This window comes from Parasteatoda tepidariorum, chromosome 2 (genome assembly GCF_043381705.1).
Source record: "Parasteatoda tepidariorum isolate YZ-2023 chromosome 2, CAS_Ptep_4.0, whole genome shotgun sequence".
NCBI classification, from domain to species: domain Eukaryota; kingdom Metazoa; phylum Arthropoda; class Arachnida; order Araneae; family Theridiidae; genus Parasteatoda; species Parasteatoda tepidariorum.
The window spans coordinates 36,493,646-36,509,599 of NC_092205.1; the positions used below are offsets into that span (position 1 = coordinate 36,493,646).

General features: G+C 28.9%; 1 protein-coding gene across 1 annotated transcript in view; it reads right to left on the reverse strand.

Moving 5' to 3' along the window:
* Nucleotides 1-2,011: 2,011 nt before the first annotated feature.
* LOC107450562 (estradiol 17-beta-dehydrogenase 2-like) overlaps nucleotides 2,012-15,954 on the reverse strand; it is a 15,102-nt gene continuing 1,159 nt past the window's right edge. The window contains exons 2-5 of the mRNA XM_043044535.2: nucleotides 15,114-15,326; nucleotides 14,573-14,755; nucleotides 8,132-8,264; nucleotides 2,012-3,579 (exon numbers count right to left, since the gene is read on the reverse strand). Of these exons, the coding sequence (XP_042900469.1) occupies nucleotides 3,231-3,579; nucleotides 8,132-8,264; nucleotides 14,573-14,755; nucleotides 15,114-15,326 (878 nt within the window). The 3' untranslated portion in view covers nucleotides 2,012-3,230. The remainder of the gene's footprint in view (nucleotides 3,580-8,131; nucleotides 8,265-14,572; nucleotides 14,756-15,113; nucleotides 15,327-15,954) is intronic.

Genomic DNA, 15,954 nt, shown 5'->3' on the forward strand with positions numbered 1-15,954 from the left:
TCAAGTTAAATTGGCTTCCTTCATACCTAGTTTCTGCAGGGGAAAAAAAAAAAGAGTCCCCCAAAATTTTAGTTTTTTGTTTGTTTGAAATATTTAAAAAAAATGAAAATTAAAAATTTTGCAAGTTTTGTGAATTTTTCCATATCTGCTTTAGAAACTTTCTTTTATCACTTTGCTTAAATAGAATACACCGTTTTGCTTAAGGCAAATTTTTCAATAAAAACATTATCAATGCTTTTATTTTATACTTTGTTTTCAATGCATTTGGTATTATATACAATACCTTGAAATAAAATGAAAGGAAGATCCTGTTATTTATATAAAAAATAATATATAGTACTATATATAAAGCAAATATTTAAAAAAAATATCCACCTTTAGACATAGTATGAAATTAATTGAATTATTACTTACAATGCTTAAAAGCTAGTATTCTTTAAGTTGACTGTATTTCTGTGGAATTCCTGCATTTCATTATTTGGCTTATATTTAGCGAACTATTTTTTTTACAAATGTGATATGAATTTATAGTCATTTTTCGAAATATAGTTGTATTTACACTTTTACATTTTTATTTACATTGAGAGAATTTTTTAGTTTAAATCATTTTTCTATTATAATAGAATATAGTAAATATTCTAGTCATTTTTCTACTTACTAGTATTTACAATTGTATACAATATTTTTTTGATTTATATTTAGATGTAATTCAATCGCATTTTACTAGATTGAACTTGATGTTCTTAGTTTGAATTATGTAGACAATGTATTCTATTATTCTAGTCCTGTTAATGTGCTTTTGTTTTGTACTTGATATAACTTATTTCTGTACTTTACACTTTAATAAACTTTTCTACATTTAAATATTTTGTTTGAATTCGATTTGTTTTATAAAGTTATTTTTTATCTCTTATACATATGTGTATATTTATATACGCAGTGTGTGTAATAAAGTCTGTATCAGTTCTCTTTAACTTTCAAACAGCTTCAGCTATAGTTATAACAATGGTGTCTAGGTTTAGGAAAATGACTGTATTACCTAATGCGGTCCTTAAAACTGCTTAATTTTTATTTGGAAAAATAAGGGCTCTTAAAAGTACTTAATTTTGTTACACGGTTTTTAAAAGTCCTTAATTTTTCCACCTCACTCTAGTTGATAGAAACAATTTTTCAGTTAAATTTTTTAAAACAAAAAGTTGTTCTTTTGTAACCTAGAATGAGACCATACATGAAGGGTAGAGCATTTCAGAGAGACATGAGGGGATGTGTGTGAGGAGGGGCTGTAGGCAAGGGAAAGAAAGCATATCCTTTCATTAATGTATTCTGCCTTTTATCTAGAATAATACTCTGAGGAGAATGAAGCATTCTCAAAGAAAGGAATAGAATGTGGATAAGGGGATATTGTACATGGTAGGGATAATTGTTTTTTGCAAATCTTAATTTTACTCTTCAATTAAATAATTTAAAATGGAATACGGATTAGTTTCATAGATGCCGTTAACCCTTAACAATCTGAAAATATTTTTTAAAAGAAACCGACCCGGGTCGTCTTCTAAAACGCTTTGCCTGATTCTACTTTGGACAGCCCTGTTAATACAATTATATATAGCAGTATTTACATTATAATAAAATTGTTTATTATTATTTTTTTTATTTATTGATTTTCTTTTTTAAGAAAGTAAATAGTTGACACTGTCGCTGGTGGTATATGTATATTCGATGATAATCAATCATACTATTTAAGTCCTTAATTTTTCAAAAAAGTCCTTTTTTTCTTCTTCAAAAAAAGTCCTTTAATAAGACTTGCCTCATATGATGGAAAATTGAAAAGTTGTTGTTTTTGTCTTGAAAATAGTACGCAATGGGAGGAAAAACTGTTGCAGAGCATCAACGATTTAATATGCCAGTGTACAATAATCCTAGTGTAAAAAACGCTTAAAATGTGCATTTATTTGTTTGCAACATCTAACACTTTGACACGAAGAAAAAATCTTAAAAAAAAGAACAAAGCTTTAAACATCTCTAAATATTTTATTTTCAATGTACAAAGCATAAGCGGAAATTGAAGCTGTCTGTTTAGTAGCATGTGTATATGATGCATGTGTTATGTATTACACATGAATGTAAGAACAGTATAGGATGCCCATTAAAATATTTCAGTCGTCTCTGTTAAAGAAATGCATTTATGCCACTGGTTTCAAATTTATGGATTTTAACCTCTATGACCAACAATTTTGGGGAGTTCATTGGTTTTTAGTATGAAAAATATTAGTGATAAAGATTGATTTCATGTGTTCAAATTACAAATATCTGTTAATAACTTATTATTAACAATATTTAGTAATTTAAATTTTAGAGTATCACAAACAAAATTGCATAGTGATTTCTACAGCAGTAGAATACGCTATATGCTTTTCTACTGCAAGACTTAGGAGTATCCTGTCTACTTTCTTACTATTTGCCTACCTTGTGTTTTCTTGTTGTTTATTTATTAAGCTAGCCAATGTTTTAAACAATCATTCGTTCACTAAAACTACATATTCGATATAGAAATGACCAATGTACTCAATAATACTACACACCAGAAATAAAAATTTAGCCAAATCATGGTTGCCAAGTCTGCGGTTTCTTTCAAAATTAGACAACTTAATTCTTTTTTTGAAACTAAATTATTCTAAACGATATTGTCTTAATACTTAACAGGATCAAATGATGGTGTAGATATCTTATAAATTGTAAAATTTTTGAGTCCATAATCTTTTATGTTTCGAAAAAATAAGAAACGAAATCAGGTGCTCTAAAATATCGTCTCGTAAGATAAGTTAAAATAAGCTCTAGCAGTGATTTTCTAACTGGAACTTTTTTCGAAGGATCTTCAGGCTTTTGTTAATGCTTACTTAATTATTGTAATCACCATCCATAATGGTAACTCTAGGAGCGTTATTACTGACTTTTTTCAAGTTTAAAATTGCTGACTTTCCGTCATTCAAAAACTGTTTTCCCTGTTTTATTCATAGAGAAAACAGTAACTGGAGAATTTCAATAAAATTTTACAGAACGATTGAAGGGTTAACGTTCACTAGGTATATATATTTTAAAAATGATGTCTACTATTGAAATGTATGTTTTATACTTCATTATATTTAAATCATTTTAAGTTTTTTTTTTAAATTTGTTTATCTAAAGACAGCTAAATATTATTTTTTAAGTCTAAAATTTAAGTTACTTAGTTATATTGCACCTGGTTTCAAGTGTTTAAATAAGAGAAAGAATGTAAAAACTTTTACGATAATGTCTTGTACGACCAGAGCCAAAACTTTTTGTACAGAAAACAAAAATTTGAATAATAAATTTCTACAAGGCATGTACACCCGATCTGGATATTCAAGCGTAATTGCAGACTCCAAATCGTCGATTACTTTTTCAATTTTAGGTGCAGCAAGATCAAGGACGATTCTTGTTAACTTTCTTATGGATTTAAAATATTCCTCTCCATAATCTTCTTTAATGGTTTTATCTAAATTACTCAAATTCTCTTCGATGTGCTTGAAAAATAGCTTTGGATCTGTCATGGCAGTTCTGTAATGAAGAAAAAATACAATTAAAATATTTTCTGTTTTAAAAAAATAGCTGGAAAATGACAAAAGTAAAATAATGTGTTTGATACTGTGTAAAATATATATAACGGAAAATGTGTAGCAGTTGGTGTTGATTGAATTATAGGGGTTTTTGTTGATTGTGGCAGAAATCGAAAAATTAATGGAAGTTATCTGATTAAAGCATATGAGATGATGAAAACGGTATCATAATCATAGTGAAATTTGCATTTCGTTGCAGACCTTGAGGTGAAAAATAAAAAGAATAATATCTATGTGACATTTTAAGTAAAATCATAAATTTTACTCAATATGAATAAAGTCGAACCAAGGATGATAAGTTCTCCACAGCCTGTATAATCAAAAGTAGTTATTTAATCAATGCTTTTGGAGTACAGGAGAGATCCATTATAGGAACAATGCCAAAAGCAAAGCCAACCTCACGATAGCCCTTCTTAATATTTAACTACTTTGTTTAAAAATTTAGGGCCAAAACATTTGTTAGAAATTAAGTAAATCTAATTACGTTAATGTGGTTGAAGAGAGAAAGGTTAAAAATAGGTTGGTTTCTTAATTGTGACACTGAATAATAATTAGTTATGCGCTTGCATTGGAATAAAAAGTTAGTTATTTTATTTATTGAGAATAGAAATATTTGCATTCGTTCTTTGTAAAAGTGAATTAAAATTAGTTATCTAATATTTAAAAAGAGATTAGGAATGATTAAATTTACGAAATAAAGTAAATTTAGAAACTAGGCTAAATATAATGCTTATAATCTCCTCAGTGTATAATTAGTAGTAATATGAAAAGCAAAAAGAAAAAAATCAAATAATATTAGCATAAAAAATTTTAAATGTAATTTCGACTTGATTTTCAATCTTGCCTCCAATGTTGCATTTTAATGGTTTACAATGACGTCAAATCGAACCCAATTTGTCTATTCTCAAATGCAAAACTTTATCTATGTCCATGTTTTAATCAGCTATGCTCATTCTCTTAAAAATACAATTCAAACTCTTTGTCCAAAACAAAATGTTCCCCAATGATTTTTTGATTGTGGGCATAGTTATTATAAAACAACATTTATTAAATTTAATGCAGTGGTTGGAATATTACTTAAATTTTAGATTACTTCTGTGAACAGAGAGAATTCTACAAAAGCTGTTTTTGTTGAAGTACTGGTGAAATAGGGAAATTAAAATGCATTTTATACTGGTGGAATTTGAAAGAAAATGTTAATGCATTGACTGAAAAATTACTTGATGATTTACATCAGTAACGCTGCTAATCTGTACAAAAGTAATTTTCTCTTGCAATTATTTACATCGCAGTGAAAGTAAAATGCATTTTGCCGATTAAATTTTTGTGGGAAAATTATTTAAATGAAGGATTTCTTCATTAAACGCACTTATCTCTGTAAAAGTTGGTTTTCCTTCCAAGTACTTACAATGCAGTAAAACTAAAATACAATTTTAGCGATGAATTCGCTATGGGAAAATTATTTAATGACGGATTTCTTCATCAAACGCACTTATCTCTGTCTAGGTATTTAGCTACATGACTCACGCTAGGTATTTAGATTACATGGTTTTCTTTGGATAAAGATGATTTGCTAATATTGAAATAATATGTTGAGATATTGAAATAATATGTCGCATATTGTATGTTTCATTGTTTAAAAAATCGCTTCATTCTGCTAGATATTTAGGTTACATGGTTTTCTTTGGATGAAGATGATTTGCAAATAGCATCCTCATTACATTCTGAAACTTACGTTCTGAAATTCACCTTAAAATGTTGCACAGCATGTTCTTCAATTACGATAAGCTACATTTACCACCAAATACAGCTACTATGATTTTTGTTTTGTTTTGTTCTCTTATCTGATACGATGCTCTCTTTTTAAACAGAGCTCGTAAGGTCCCTAAGATACTGAAATAGGGCACAAAAACTTAAAAGATAAACTATTCAATTTCATTAACTCAAAATATCTGGTCTCAAAATTTTAAAGTTAAAGATAACTTTAATAGTTACAATATTGATGCTACGGTTTTCTTACGCTTTTAAAGACCACATGAATCCTGTTAAAATATTAAAATGCACATGTTTACTTTAACGAGCGTAAACTCCTTATCAAAATTATCATGACCCAAATGCAAAACAGCATAATTGATGATAAAAATTCCATTGGCTTCAAAAAATATGAAGAGGGAAATAAAAGTTGACATGTTTCGAGCGTTCAAATATAAGCTCCCATTCTCAAGACTTGTCAGGCGTGAATGACTTGTGATTTTAATCATTGGACTCTCAAAACATGTAATATATAAAGAAAGAGTAAAAGATATAATGAAATTATTTGTTGGACAGTTCGTTGATTCATACCTTGTCAGATAATTAAAAATTTAACTTCGCAACTGACATGTTATGACGACATTTAAGATACTGAAATATTTTAAGACGCTTCAGTATTTTGGCTACGTATTCGACAACTTTTTATGTTCGGTATCTTTATACTCTTTGTAGTGACTTATAAAACATGTATATACACCATTTTAGGTAATCGATGTTGAAGTCACAAGAAACAAAAAAACAAAACAAAAAAAAAAAACAATCGATAATTTACATTCATTTTTCGAAAAAAGTAGTATACTCAGCAAATAGTCAGTCGTTTTGCATCAAATAATTTTAATCAGGGGAATGTTTTTAATTTCTTAACAAGATTTTATTCCTAGCTAGCAGACAATAATTATAAGTTCTCTTTTAAAAAAAAACTTGACTGTAATTTAAACAGGAACTTTACTTAGAAGAAAACCTAAATAAAAGTACTAAAAAAATTGATTATTGAAGAATTATTATACGTAGTAGCGTAAAGAATAAGATTTTTAAAAATGTTAAAATTTAATTAAATAGTTGGAAAGATAGTTCTGCGAAACACTCCCTGACAGGTGATTAAAAAATTTATTTTAAGATTAAGAAGATGTATAATATGTTGAGAAATTTTAAGATGCTTAAAAATGTTGACTACGTATTCGTATTAATAATTATAAACTATCTATTAAATAAATTAATAAATATATTACTCCAAATCTAGGCATACGTATGTAGGCTATTGAAATTGTATCAATTATTGAGAAAACAAACTAAAAAATAAAATATAATAACAATAAATAAACACAATTTGGTGTATAATCATATTCTATCAGAAGTAAGCTTTTATAAAACTCGACATTCGTTGAATAAAATGTTTTTAATTCAATAAAATGCTTTATTCAAATTTCTTTACTTAATTTCGAATAAATTTTTAGACGATTAAAAACGAAACATCGTATTTTTAGTTAAAAAAAAAATAAAGAGAAAAAGATTAGCAATCGGTTGTTAGCGAAAAAAACATGAATGAAATTTTTTTCAAGTTCCTCGTAAGTTAATCACATTTTTATATTAATCGCCCTATTTAAATATTTCTTCATTGTCGCCAAATTATTTTTTCAAAAGTTATTAATTTTAAATTTGCTCAGCTTCTACTAAATAAAAACAGTTGAAACTTTAGATTTTTCAATTGAAAAATATGTAGATTAATATGGTATAAAAAAATTCATACCTTATAATTCAAAATTTTTTCATCTTCAATTTAATTAAATAATAAAAATAATAAATAACTATTAAAATCATTTTTTGCATGAAATTATCTTTGGGTAAATGAGTTTTATGAGTGGGTGCAATTATTTTTAATTGCTAAATTAATGTTAAAGATATTACTAAAAACGCAAAAAAGTGAAATTAACATTATGGGGTCCAAGCTTTGAATCGCTCTCCTGGCAAAACTATGGGGACCATATTTCCCAGATTGCGGCTACCCCCTATATTTTGAAGATTAAGAATCCAAGTATGTAAAAAAATATATATATTTATTCAGAGAAAGTACATTTTTGTGTCCGATTTCTTAACTTAATTAATCGATAGCATATTAGCATATATGGTCGTCCCCAGAAACCATTCAGATTGTCACTTAGTACGTGAGAATTCGATCATTAGAACGAAATTATTCAGGGTGATTTTTTTGTTGTTGCCAACTGTACATTATGTTGACTTACCAGGTAAACGGCCTTTTCGCTTTTCTGGCACAAACGTAATATTCTTTCGCGTTTTCAATGGTCGTTTTAAATAAATGTGGTTGAATTTTGCTGATATAGTGCTCTTTGTTTTTCTTCAATGTGTGGATGGTTGTAGGCCTAAATTTTACACATAAGAAAAGAAGAAAAGCAAAGACAGAAAATCATACGTTGTTGGGTCGCATGATTTGAATGGCCAAGTTTGTTTAAAAAATGAGTAATTACATGACCAGGGGAAGACCCAAGATTGTTCAAATATGTTCCTCTGCAGTAGAAAAAACTCCATTTTAAATATACCTTAACTATCAACTTTTGTTTTTCATCAAAAAAATTTTTTGCGCAAAATAACGCAAAATTAAAATCTTCCGTGAATTTCAAAACATTCTTTGGTTAATAAAATATCAATACAAATATTGCACTTACTGATATGATTCCGGTTCCACAGATATAACAGAAACACCCCAGACATCCATTTCTTGTCTAAAACAGTCGGTGAACCCTGCTGTAGCAAATTTACTCACTGTGTAAGGTGTAAATCCAAATATTGGTATTCTACCTGAAAAGTAAGTGCTGAAAATTATTACATTCGTTCACATTTTATTTTATAATAAATTTAATAAATTTTGTTAGTCTGGAGTAAACTCTTAGTACCTAACGATTGTAGGGAGTTACGATCAGCAGCTTCGAAACTGTCCAAAATCGGAGATTCGAAAGAAAAAAAAAGCTGGAGGTGTCTGTTATAATATTAGGCGTAGTTTCCTTCCAATCTCGCTTTCTGTGTTGAAACCTTTTCGTTTCATTTTGATTTTACATTATTATTCAAATTTTATTGATAATATTTTGTATATTTCGTTTTATAGATATTCAAANAAAAAAACGCATTTATCACTGTAAAAGTTGTTTTTCCTTACAAGTACTTATAATGCACAAAAGGTAAAATACATTTTAGCGATGAATTTGCTATGGGAAAATTAGTTAATGACGGGCATCTTCATCAAACGCACTTATCTCTGTAAAAGTTGTTTTTCCTTCCAAGTACTTATAATGCAGTAAAACTAAAATACATTTTAGCGATGGATTTGTTACTTGAAAATTACTTAATTGACAAATTTCTTAAAAAAAACGCATTTATCACTGTAAAAGTTGTTTTTCCTTACAAGTACTTATAATGCACAAAAGGTAAAATACATTTTAGCGATGAATTTGCTATGGGAAAATTACTTAATGACGGGCATCTTCATCAAACGCACTTATCTCTGTAAAGGTTGGTTTAGCTTACAAGTACTTATAATGCAGTAAAACTAAAATACATTTTAGCGATGGATTTGCTACTTGAAAATTACTTAATTGACGAATTTCTTCAAAAAAACGCATTTATCACTGTAAAAGTTGTTTTTCCTTACAAGTACTTATAATGCACAAAAGGTAAAATACATTTTAGCAATGAATTTGCTATGGGAAAATTACTTAATTCATCAAACGCACTTATCTCTGTAAAAATTGTTTTTCCTTGCAAGTCTTTATGCAGTGAAACTAAAATGCGTTTTACGGATGAAATTTCTGTGAGAAAATTACTTAAATGATGAATTTCTTCAACAAATGCGCCTATCTCTTTAAAAGTTAATAAAACTGAGATGTGTACAAAATTCGAGAAATCATCAATTGCTGCATTTCTGTTGGAATCTTGGGCATAAATTCAATTTCGACAATGGCAAAATTATTTCTATCCCAATCACACCAGCTCATCTTGATGCCCTGGAATCATGCTTTATTCATATGAATGCTGATTCCCCTGTTAATGATATTAGTTTCTCACAAACTCTCCATAGCGAGTGGAAATGCATTTTACCCTGTCTTTCTTCTGTCGTGTCTACTGTGGTTTTCTAGTTTAGTTTCTCACCTTTGTTTTTCATATTTTCGTTGGAATTTTTACGTTTTTTATTTCAAATCACTTTTCTTTCTTCTCATTCACATCTGTGAAATCTTGAAAACAAGCATCTATTTATGAAGCCCTGGAAACATGTCCACTGTTATTTGCTTTTTGTAAATTTTATCGTCTTTTAATCAGGTAATAATATGTATTTTGTCTCCACTTATGCATGAAGATGCTTTAAATAAGCTATCTTATGTATTCAATTTAAAGTAACGTTTTTAGAATACTATATCAATTTCAAAGAATTTCATTAATTGATAGAAAAAATTTTTTCCTTAGATTATTTACAATTTGCAGGTTTAAGTATTGCTTTACCAAGTGAAAAGAATGTCTTTCAATCAAAAGTTACTTCATAGAAAATGGAATGACCTAATATTTTTTAAAAGTAGTTTCATTAGTAGTTATAATTAGTAGTTATTATTTTTTAGATATGCAAAAGAAGAAGAAAAAGACAAACATTAGCGAAATATTATTCAAACAGCAATAAGTACAACTCCCTCCTAAGTGTTATATTTATGCGTCAAGTGCTCAAAGAAAAAATTAAGTAGAGTTTTAAAATAATTTGCTTAAATAGAGGCAACAGTTTTAGTAGTTAACTTTAATTTAACATTACATCATTACTATCACATAGGGGAAATAAATTGGAAAACAATTTTCTAAAATAACAGTCAAGTAAAAATTTTGGCAGCCTTAATCTTTCTGCTAATAAAGAGTGTTTCAAAATTCATGTAAAAAGTAATTTCGATATAACTAAAAGTCACGATTTTTCATTAATACAGATTTAAATTTTGTCATTATATGTCATAAAATTAAAAATGACGAGATTGAAAGTAAACTGCATAAAGGAAGGGACAGTCCGCAAAAAAAAAAAAGATATCACCCTGAATAACTTTCTTTCTAATGATCGGATTTTTACGAACTAAGTGTCAATCTTAATGGTTCCTGGGGTGACCTCAAATATGCTAATTAATTAGTTCTCACTATTTATTAAGTTACGAAATCCGACACAAAAACGTGCTTTCTCTGAATAAACATATATTTTTTTTATATATATTTGGAATCCTGACCCTTGAAAATTGACACAAAATTTTGAAAAAATTGGGTCGTAAATTGGGTCTCAATAAAGGTTTATATATTTGGCGACAGCGCTCTTTGTTTTTCTTTTCAATGGTTGTAGGTTTTTGCTAGCCTAAATTTTACATATAAAAAAGAAGAAAAGCAAAGACAGAAAATCATATGGTGTTAGGTCGCATGATTTGGATGGCCAATTTTGTTCGACAAAATTAGTAATTACGTGAACAGGGAATGACATAAGATTGTTCAAATATGTTCTTCTACAATAAAATAGAAACTTCATTTTCAATATGCCTTAACTATTAGCTTTTGTTTTTCACCAACATTATTTTTTTGCGCAAAATAATGCAAAATTAAAATCTTCCGTGAATTTCAAAACATCCTTTAGTTTATAAAATATCAATACAAATACTGCACTTACTGATATGATTCCGGTTCCACAGATATGACAGAAACACCCCAGACATCCATTTCTTGTCTAAAACAGTCGGTGAACCCTGCTGTAGCAAATTTACTCACTGTGTAAGGTGAAAATCCAAATATTGGTATTCTACCAGAAAAGTAAGTGCTGAAAATTATCAAATTCGCTCACATTTCATTTTATAATAAATTTAGTAAGTTTTGTTAGTCTGGAATAAACTCTTAGTACCTAACGATTGTAGAGAGTTACGACAAGCAGCTTCGAAACTGTCCAAAATCGGAGATTCGAAAGAAAAAAACTAGAGGTGTCTGTTATACAATAATATTAGGCGTAGTTTCCCTCAAATCTCGCTTTCTGTGTTGAAACCTTTCCGTTTCATTTTGATTTCACATTATTATTTAAATTTTATTGATAATATTTTGTATATTTAGTTTTTTAGATATTCAAACTGCAAAAAATAGGTATAATTGGTAATTTTGAAATTCGAGAAGAAATGGAAAGATTTTGCGATTTCATGACCATGTGATTAAAATCAGACTTATTTGAATACCAAGCGACGTCACGCGTGTGTGTCGAATCTGGTCGGCATCTGCATTGATAAATGCCACGATTTACCAGCGATGACGTTACTTGCAGGTATCCATTCGACTAAAATTATAAAATTAATGAGCAATATATATTGAAGAAGTTTATTTGTTTCTATGGCACTAGTATTTAACAACGTGTTACGTTTCATTTCATGCCCAGCCAAAAGACACGAAATCGCTCTGAATTTAGGCAAATTAGTATACGGGTTGTGCAGTTTTTTAAATATGAAAATATCTCTGCATCTTTAGTTCATTTTCAAAATTTTCTGCAGGGAATAAGATCTTAGCAAAAGAACTAACGTTTTATCAATAGAGACACAGCTTATCTAGCATGCAATAACATACATAACTCAATGAAATTGCTTAAAAAATAAACAGTTTCGCAACAGTTTTTGTTCCGTTTCTTTTCGGTAAATTTCCGCTCGTAACCAATCACTGTTTGTTAGATGCATGCTATATAGCTCTCTAACTAAATTAGATGCAAGATTAAATACTCTAATCTTGGAAAGACGGTATCAACATATTAAAAGAGCCCTATATAGCAGGAGAAACATTTCATGTCAGATTTGCCTCACCTAAATTTGTATTTTCGAGTTTAGAGAAAAGTGAGTTCACGTAAGCCTAGACTAAACCATGAAGTTTCAAATGCTGAAACGTGTTTCTCAAAATATCGAAATGAAAACATATTCTGGAGGGATTACGCAACGTGGAAGTAATCTTGCAATGATTTGTTAGTATTTTAATATTTTGAAAACATTTTTCTGTATTTGAGACTTCGTGTTTTTCTCTAAATTTATCTGAACTCACTTTTCTCTAAACTTTAAATACAAAAAAATTAAAGGGGGTGGAACAAAATTTGACACAAAAAAACGTCCTCTTAAGGTATTGTCAGTTAATGTATTTTCATTATTATTGTTTGAACTATTTTACTATGAATGATTCTTGCTAGATACAGCGAGGGAACAAAAGGAAAAAAAAAGCGAGGAAAGAAAAGAATAGAATCAATAAACTGAAGTATTAGTGAATCAGTGTATCCAAGAACTAGTGAATTGATGAATGGAACAATTAGTGGTTTGGCGAAACAATAAATTAGTGAAACAGTTAATAAGTTAACCAGAAAATCATTTCGTAAATAAATGAAAAAGTTTATAAAAATCTCTGATTTCTGGTAAGACAGTCGACTACCGCAGATTTTTTTTCTGATCAAGCCGAAGGGTGATATCAGACTGAAAATTCATACCACTGATGCAGAGCAAGGAGTCCCAAAATAGTAAGTGTGCCAAAAACATCGATAAAGTGAGCCAAAGGGTGAGTTTGGCGAAGTTCCCTCTTGATGTCTAGGGGTTGCATCCTTTTAGGAATCAGTTGCAAGGTGAGGAACGAAGAATTAGATATGACGCCCTGGTGAGTGATCTTAGTTCCCCCCCCCTTATTGTGTTACTTAACGTTATGGAATCAAATTGTAATCAAGAAAATTTTAATCCTTAAATTTTAAATTAACTTTAATATGTGTAATAGATTTTTAACTCTAATTAACATGATACATACTAAAGAGTAGTATCAATAGTTATATCACCACTTATGTTTGTAATTTTAAATCAAACTAGAAAATATAAAACTTCTGTTTTGAATTAAAATAACCTGTATTTGGGTTAAATGCTAAGTATAGCTTCACTATACCTTTCCCGACAAATACCCCGACAGCATTGGAACACTCCTCTACCTCAGGTAGCATTTTATGGGACCTCTGCCAAAAGTAGCAATCCATTTGATTTGAAACAATAGGTCATGAAGCAACAATCGAACCTCATACATTTTTATGGATTTCAACTAAAATTAATTAAGGAGGTTTAACTAGAGAAACCTAGTGTCTGATCGAGCCAGATGAAGGCGACTAATAGGACGGCTCCGGCCTGTACTAGACTGCCCCGCTGATGGAAGAAGAAAGAACGTTTTACTGCTCCCATCCAACCCATGTGAAAATATTAAAATTTCGACGCCATTTTTCTGATAACCTACTGGAATAATTTTCAATTTTATTTTTAAATCCGCTACTTTTTTATAGTAGTTTCATACGTTTTATTTAAAGATATCAAGAAAATTTCACGTTTAAAACTGAAACATAAATCTGTGAAACTGAATTTTAAAAAATCTAAAGCTAAGATTAAAATTTTTAATGTGCAGTGCATTAAATTACCAGTAAAGTTGCATAATAGATTTAAAAAACAATAATTATTCTCAAAATGCTATTAAAAATTTGCAAAAATATATAATGATTTTTAGTCCTTACCTTAATGCAAAAAAAAAAAAAAAAAAAAAAAAAAAAAAAAAAAAAAAAAAAAAAAAAACTGTAGATTTGAACCCTTAATCAAAGTTCAAGATTATGAAAAAATATGTATCTTCTTGAAAAAAAAGTTAAATCCTGATTCACAAACTGTAAGGGGGAAGCGAATGAAATTAAAAAAAGAAAAACGAACAATAGTTTCTGTAAATTTCTCCCTTTGTTTATCCCACAGAAATGTTGCATTTGAGCTCAGTTTTTACCAGAATCCAGTTATATTGTCCTCAGTAAAAAAAAAGCATTTAAAACTTTGAGCTTACCTGGTTCGGATATCAAACCATGCAATTCAAAACAAGTTTTAAGAAACGAATTATACTAAATTTTAACATAAATAATCCATTGGCTCTTTTTAAAAGACTTAGTTTCATGTCAGAACCAATGGGAAGGGAGAAAAATTAGCAACCGAAGCCAGTTTGTTAACAATTTAAAGTAAAAAGGAGAATTCCTTTACAGTGTTTTAATATCATTTTCAAATAAATAATCTCTTAGAAAAAGAAATCAGATTTACCAGCTGTACTTGTCAAATTGATAACTCTGCCCTTTGACTTTCTCAACAAAGGTAAAAAGGCTTTAGTGACTCTTAATGGACCGTAAGTATTAACTTCAAGACAAGCTTCAAAATCTTGCAATGGAGCTATTTCAACAGATAGTCCTTTAAAAATACCAGCGTTGTTGACGACGGCCCAAAGCTCTGAAAGGAAAAACGAGATGAAAGTCCTGGATTAAGGAAGTAGAAAATGCATTTTTAATCTTCCAAATAAATTAACATCCTAATTTACTTATCAATAGAAGCACAATCTTAAGTCATTTTTTATGACAGACTTATGAAAGTATACTATTTGGAAACCATACATTGAATAATGTAAAATCTTCAGGAAGGACAAAAATTTTTGCTGATTTTTTTTTAACTTCTTAAATGTTTTGGTACATACCTTATAGTTCTCTTTATGATTGGGTTTTGTTAATTGATGCCAATTTAATTATTATTTACATACAAAAATCGTGTATTCAGGTAGCAATAAAAAAGAAGAATGTGTACATTTACTTGCCTGAAGTACTCAGGTTTTCTTTAACGAATTCTAACGCAGCCTGAACACTGTTTTCCTTCGTAACATCCATTTCTAAAACGTGCAAAAGACTGGAACATTTATTCTTGAAATTCTGAACTCCTGGATCAGATGGTGAAAGACAACTTGCAAATACATGGTAACCTAGTGAATCTAAGCGAATAGCAAGTGCCTGACCAAATCCTCGATCACAACCTAAAATAAAACATTGATGACATTTTTTGATGAGTTTTAATATCCTTGAAGTGGTATTTTCAATCCACAAAAATATTTTCAAGAAAATCTCTTTTATATTTTTTTATTCAAGAAAATCTCTTCCTGACTAAATGTTTGAAAAATACCCTAAATAAATTTAGAACATCTAAAAGTTATTTAAGTATGTAAAAAAAGGTTACATATTATCATTGTAGTTCTTAAACTGTAAATACCTTTTCCCCATTAAACATTTTAAAACTGGTATCACGATAATCTCATTGATTATTTCTGAGATTATACCTATTTATTGAGATAACTATCGTACCCTAACCATGAACCGTGATAGCACGATGGTTAAGGCAATCGATGCTAAGGTTATCTGCCATTAATAGAACTGAGAATTACTTAAAGTCAATCTAGCTGAAATCAAGTTAAAGTTTTTTTTTTCTTTCCTTTTTTTTAAAAAAAAATTCTATGATCCATATCAATCAATAGAGATCTTAGCGTATAAGTATAAACTAGATATGTTGACCTTCAAACTAATCGTATAATAATAATAATAATAATCCATGAATTCGTTTGAGCCCTTTGATTGATGGATTGATGCATGATTGAAGGTAGTATAAAA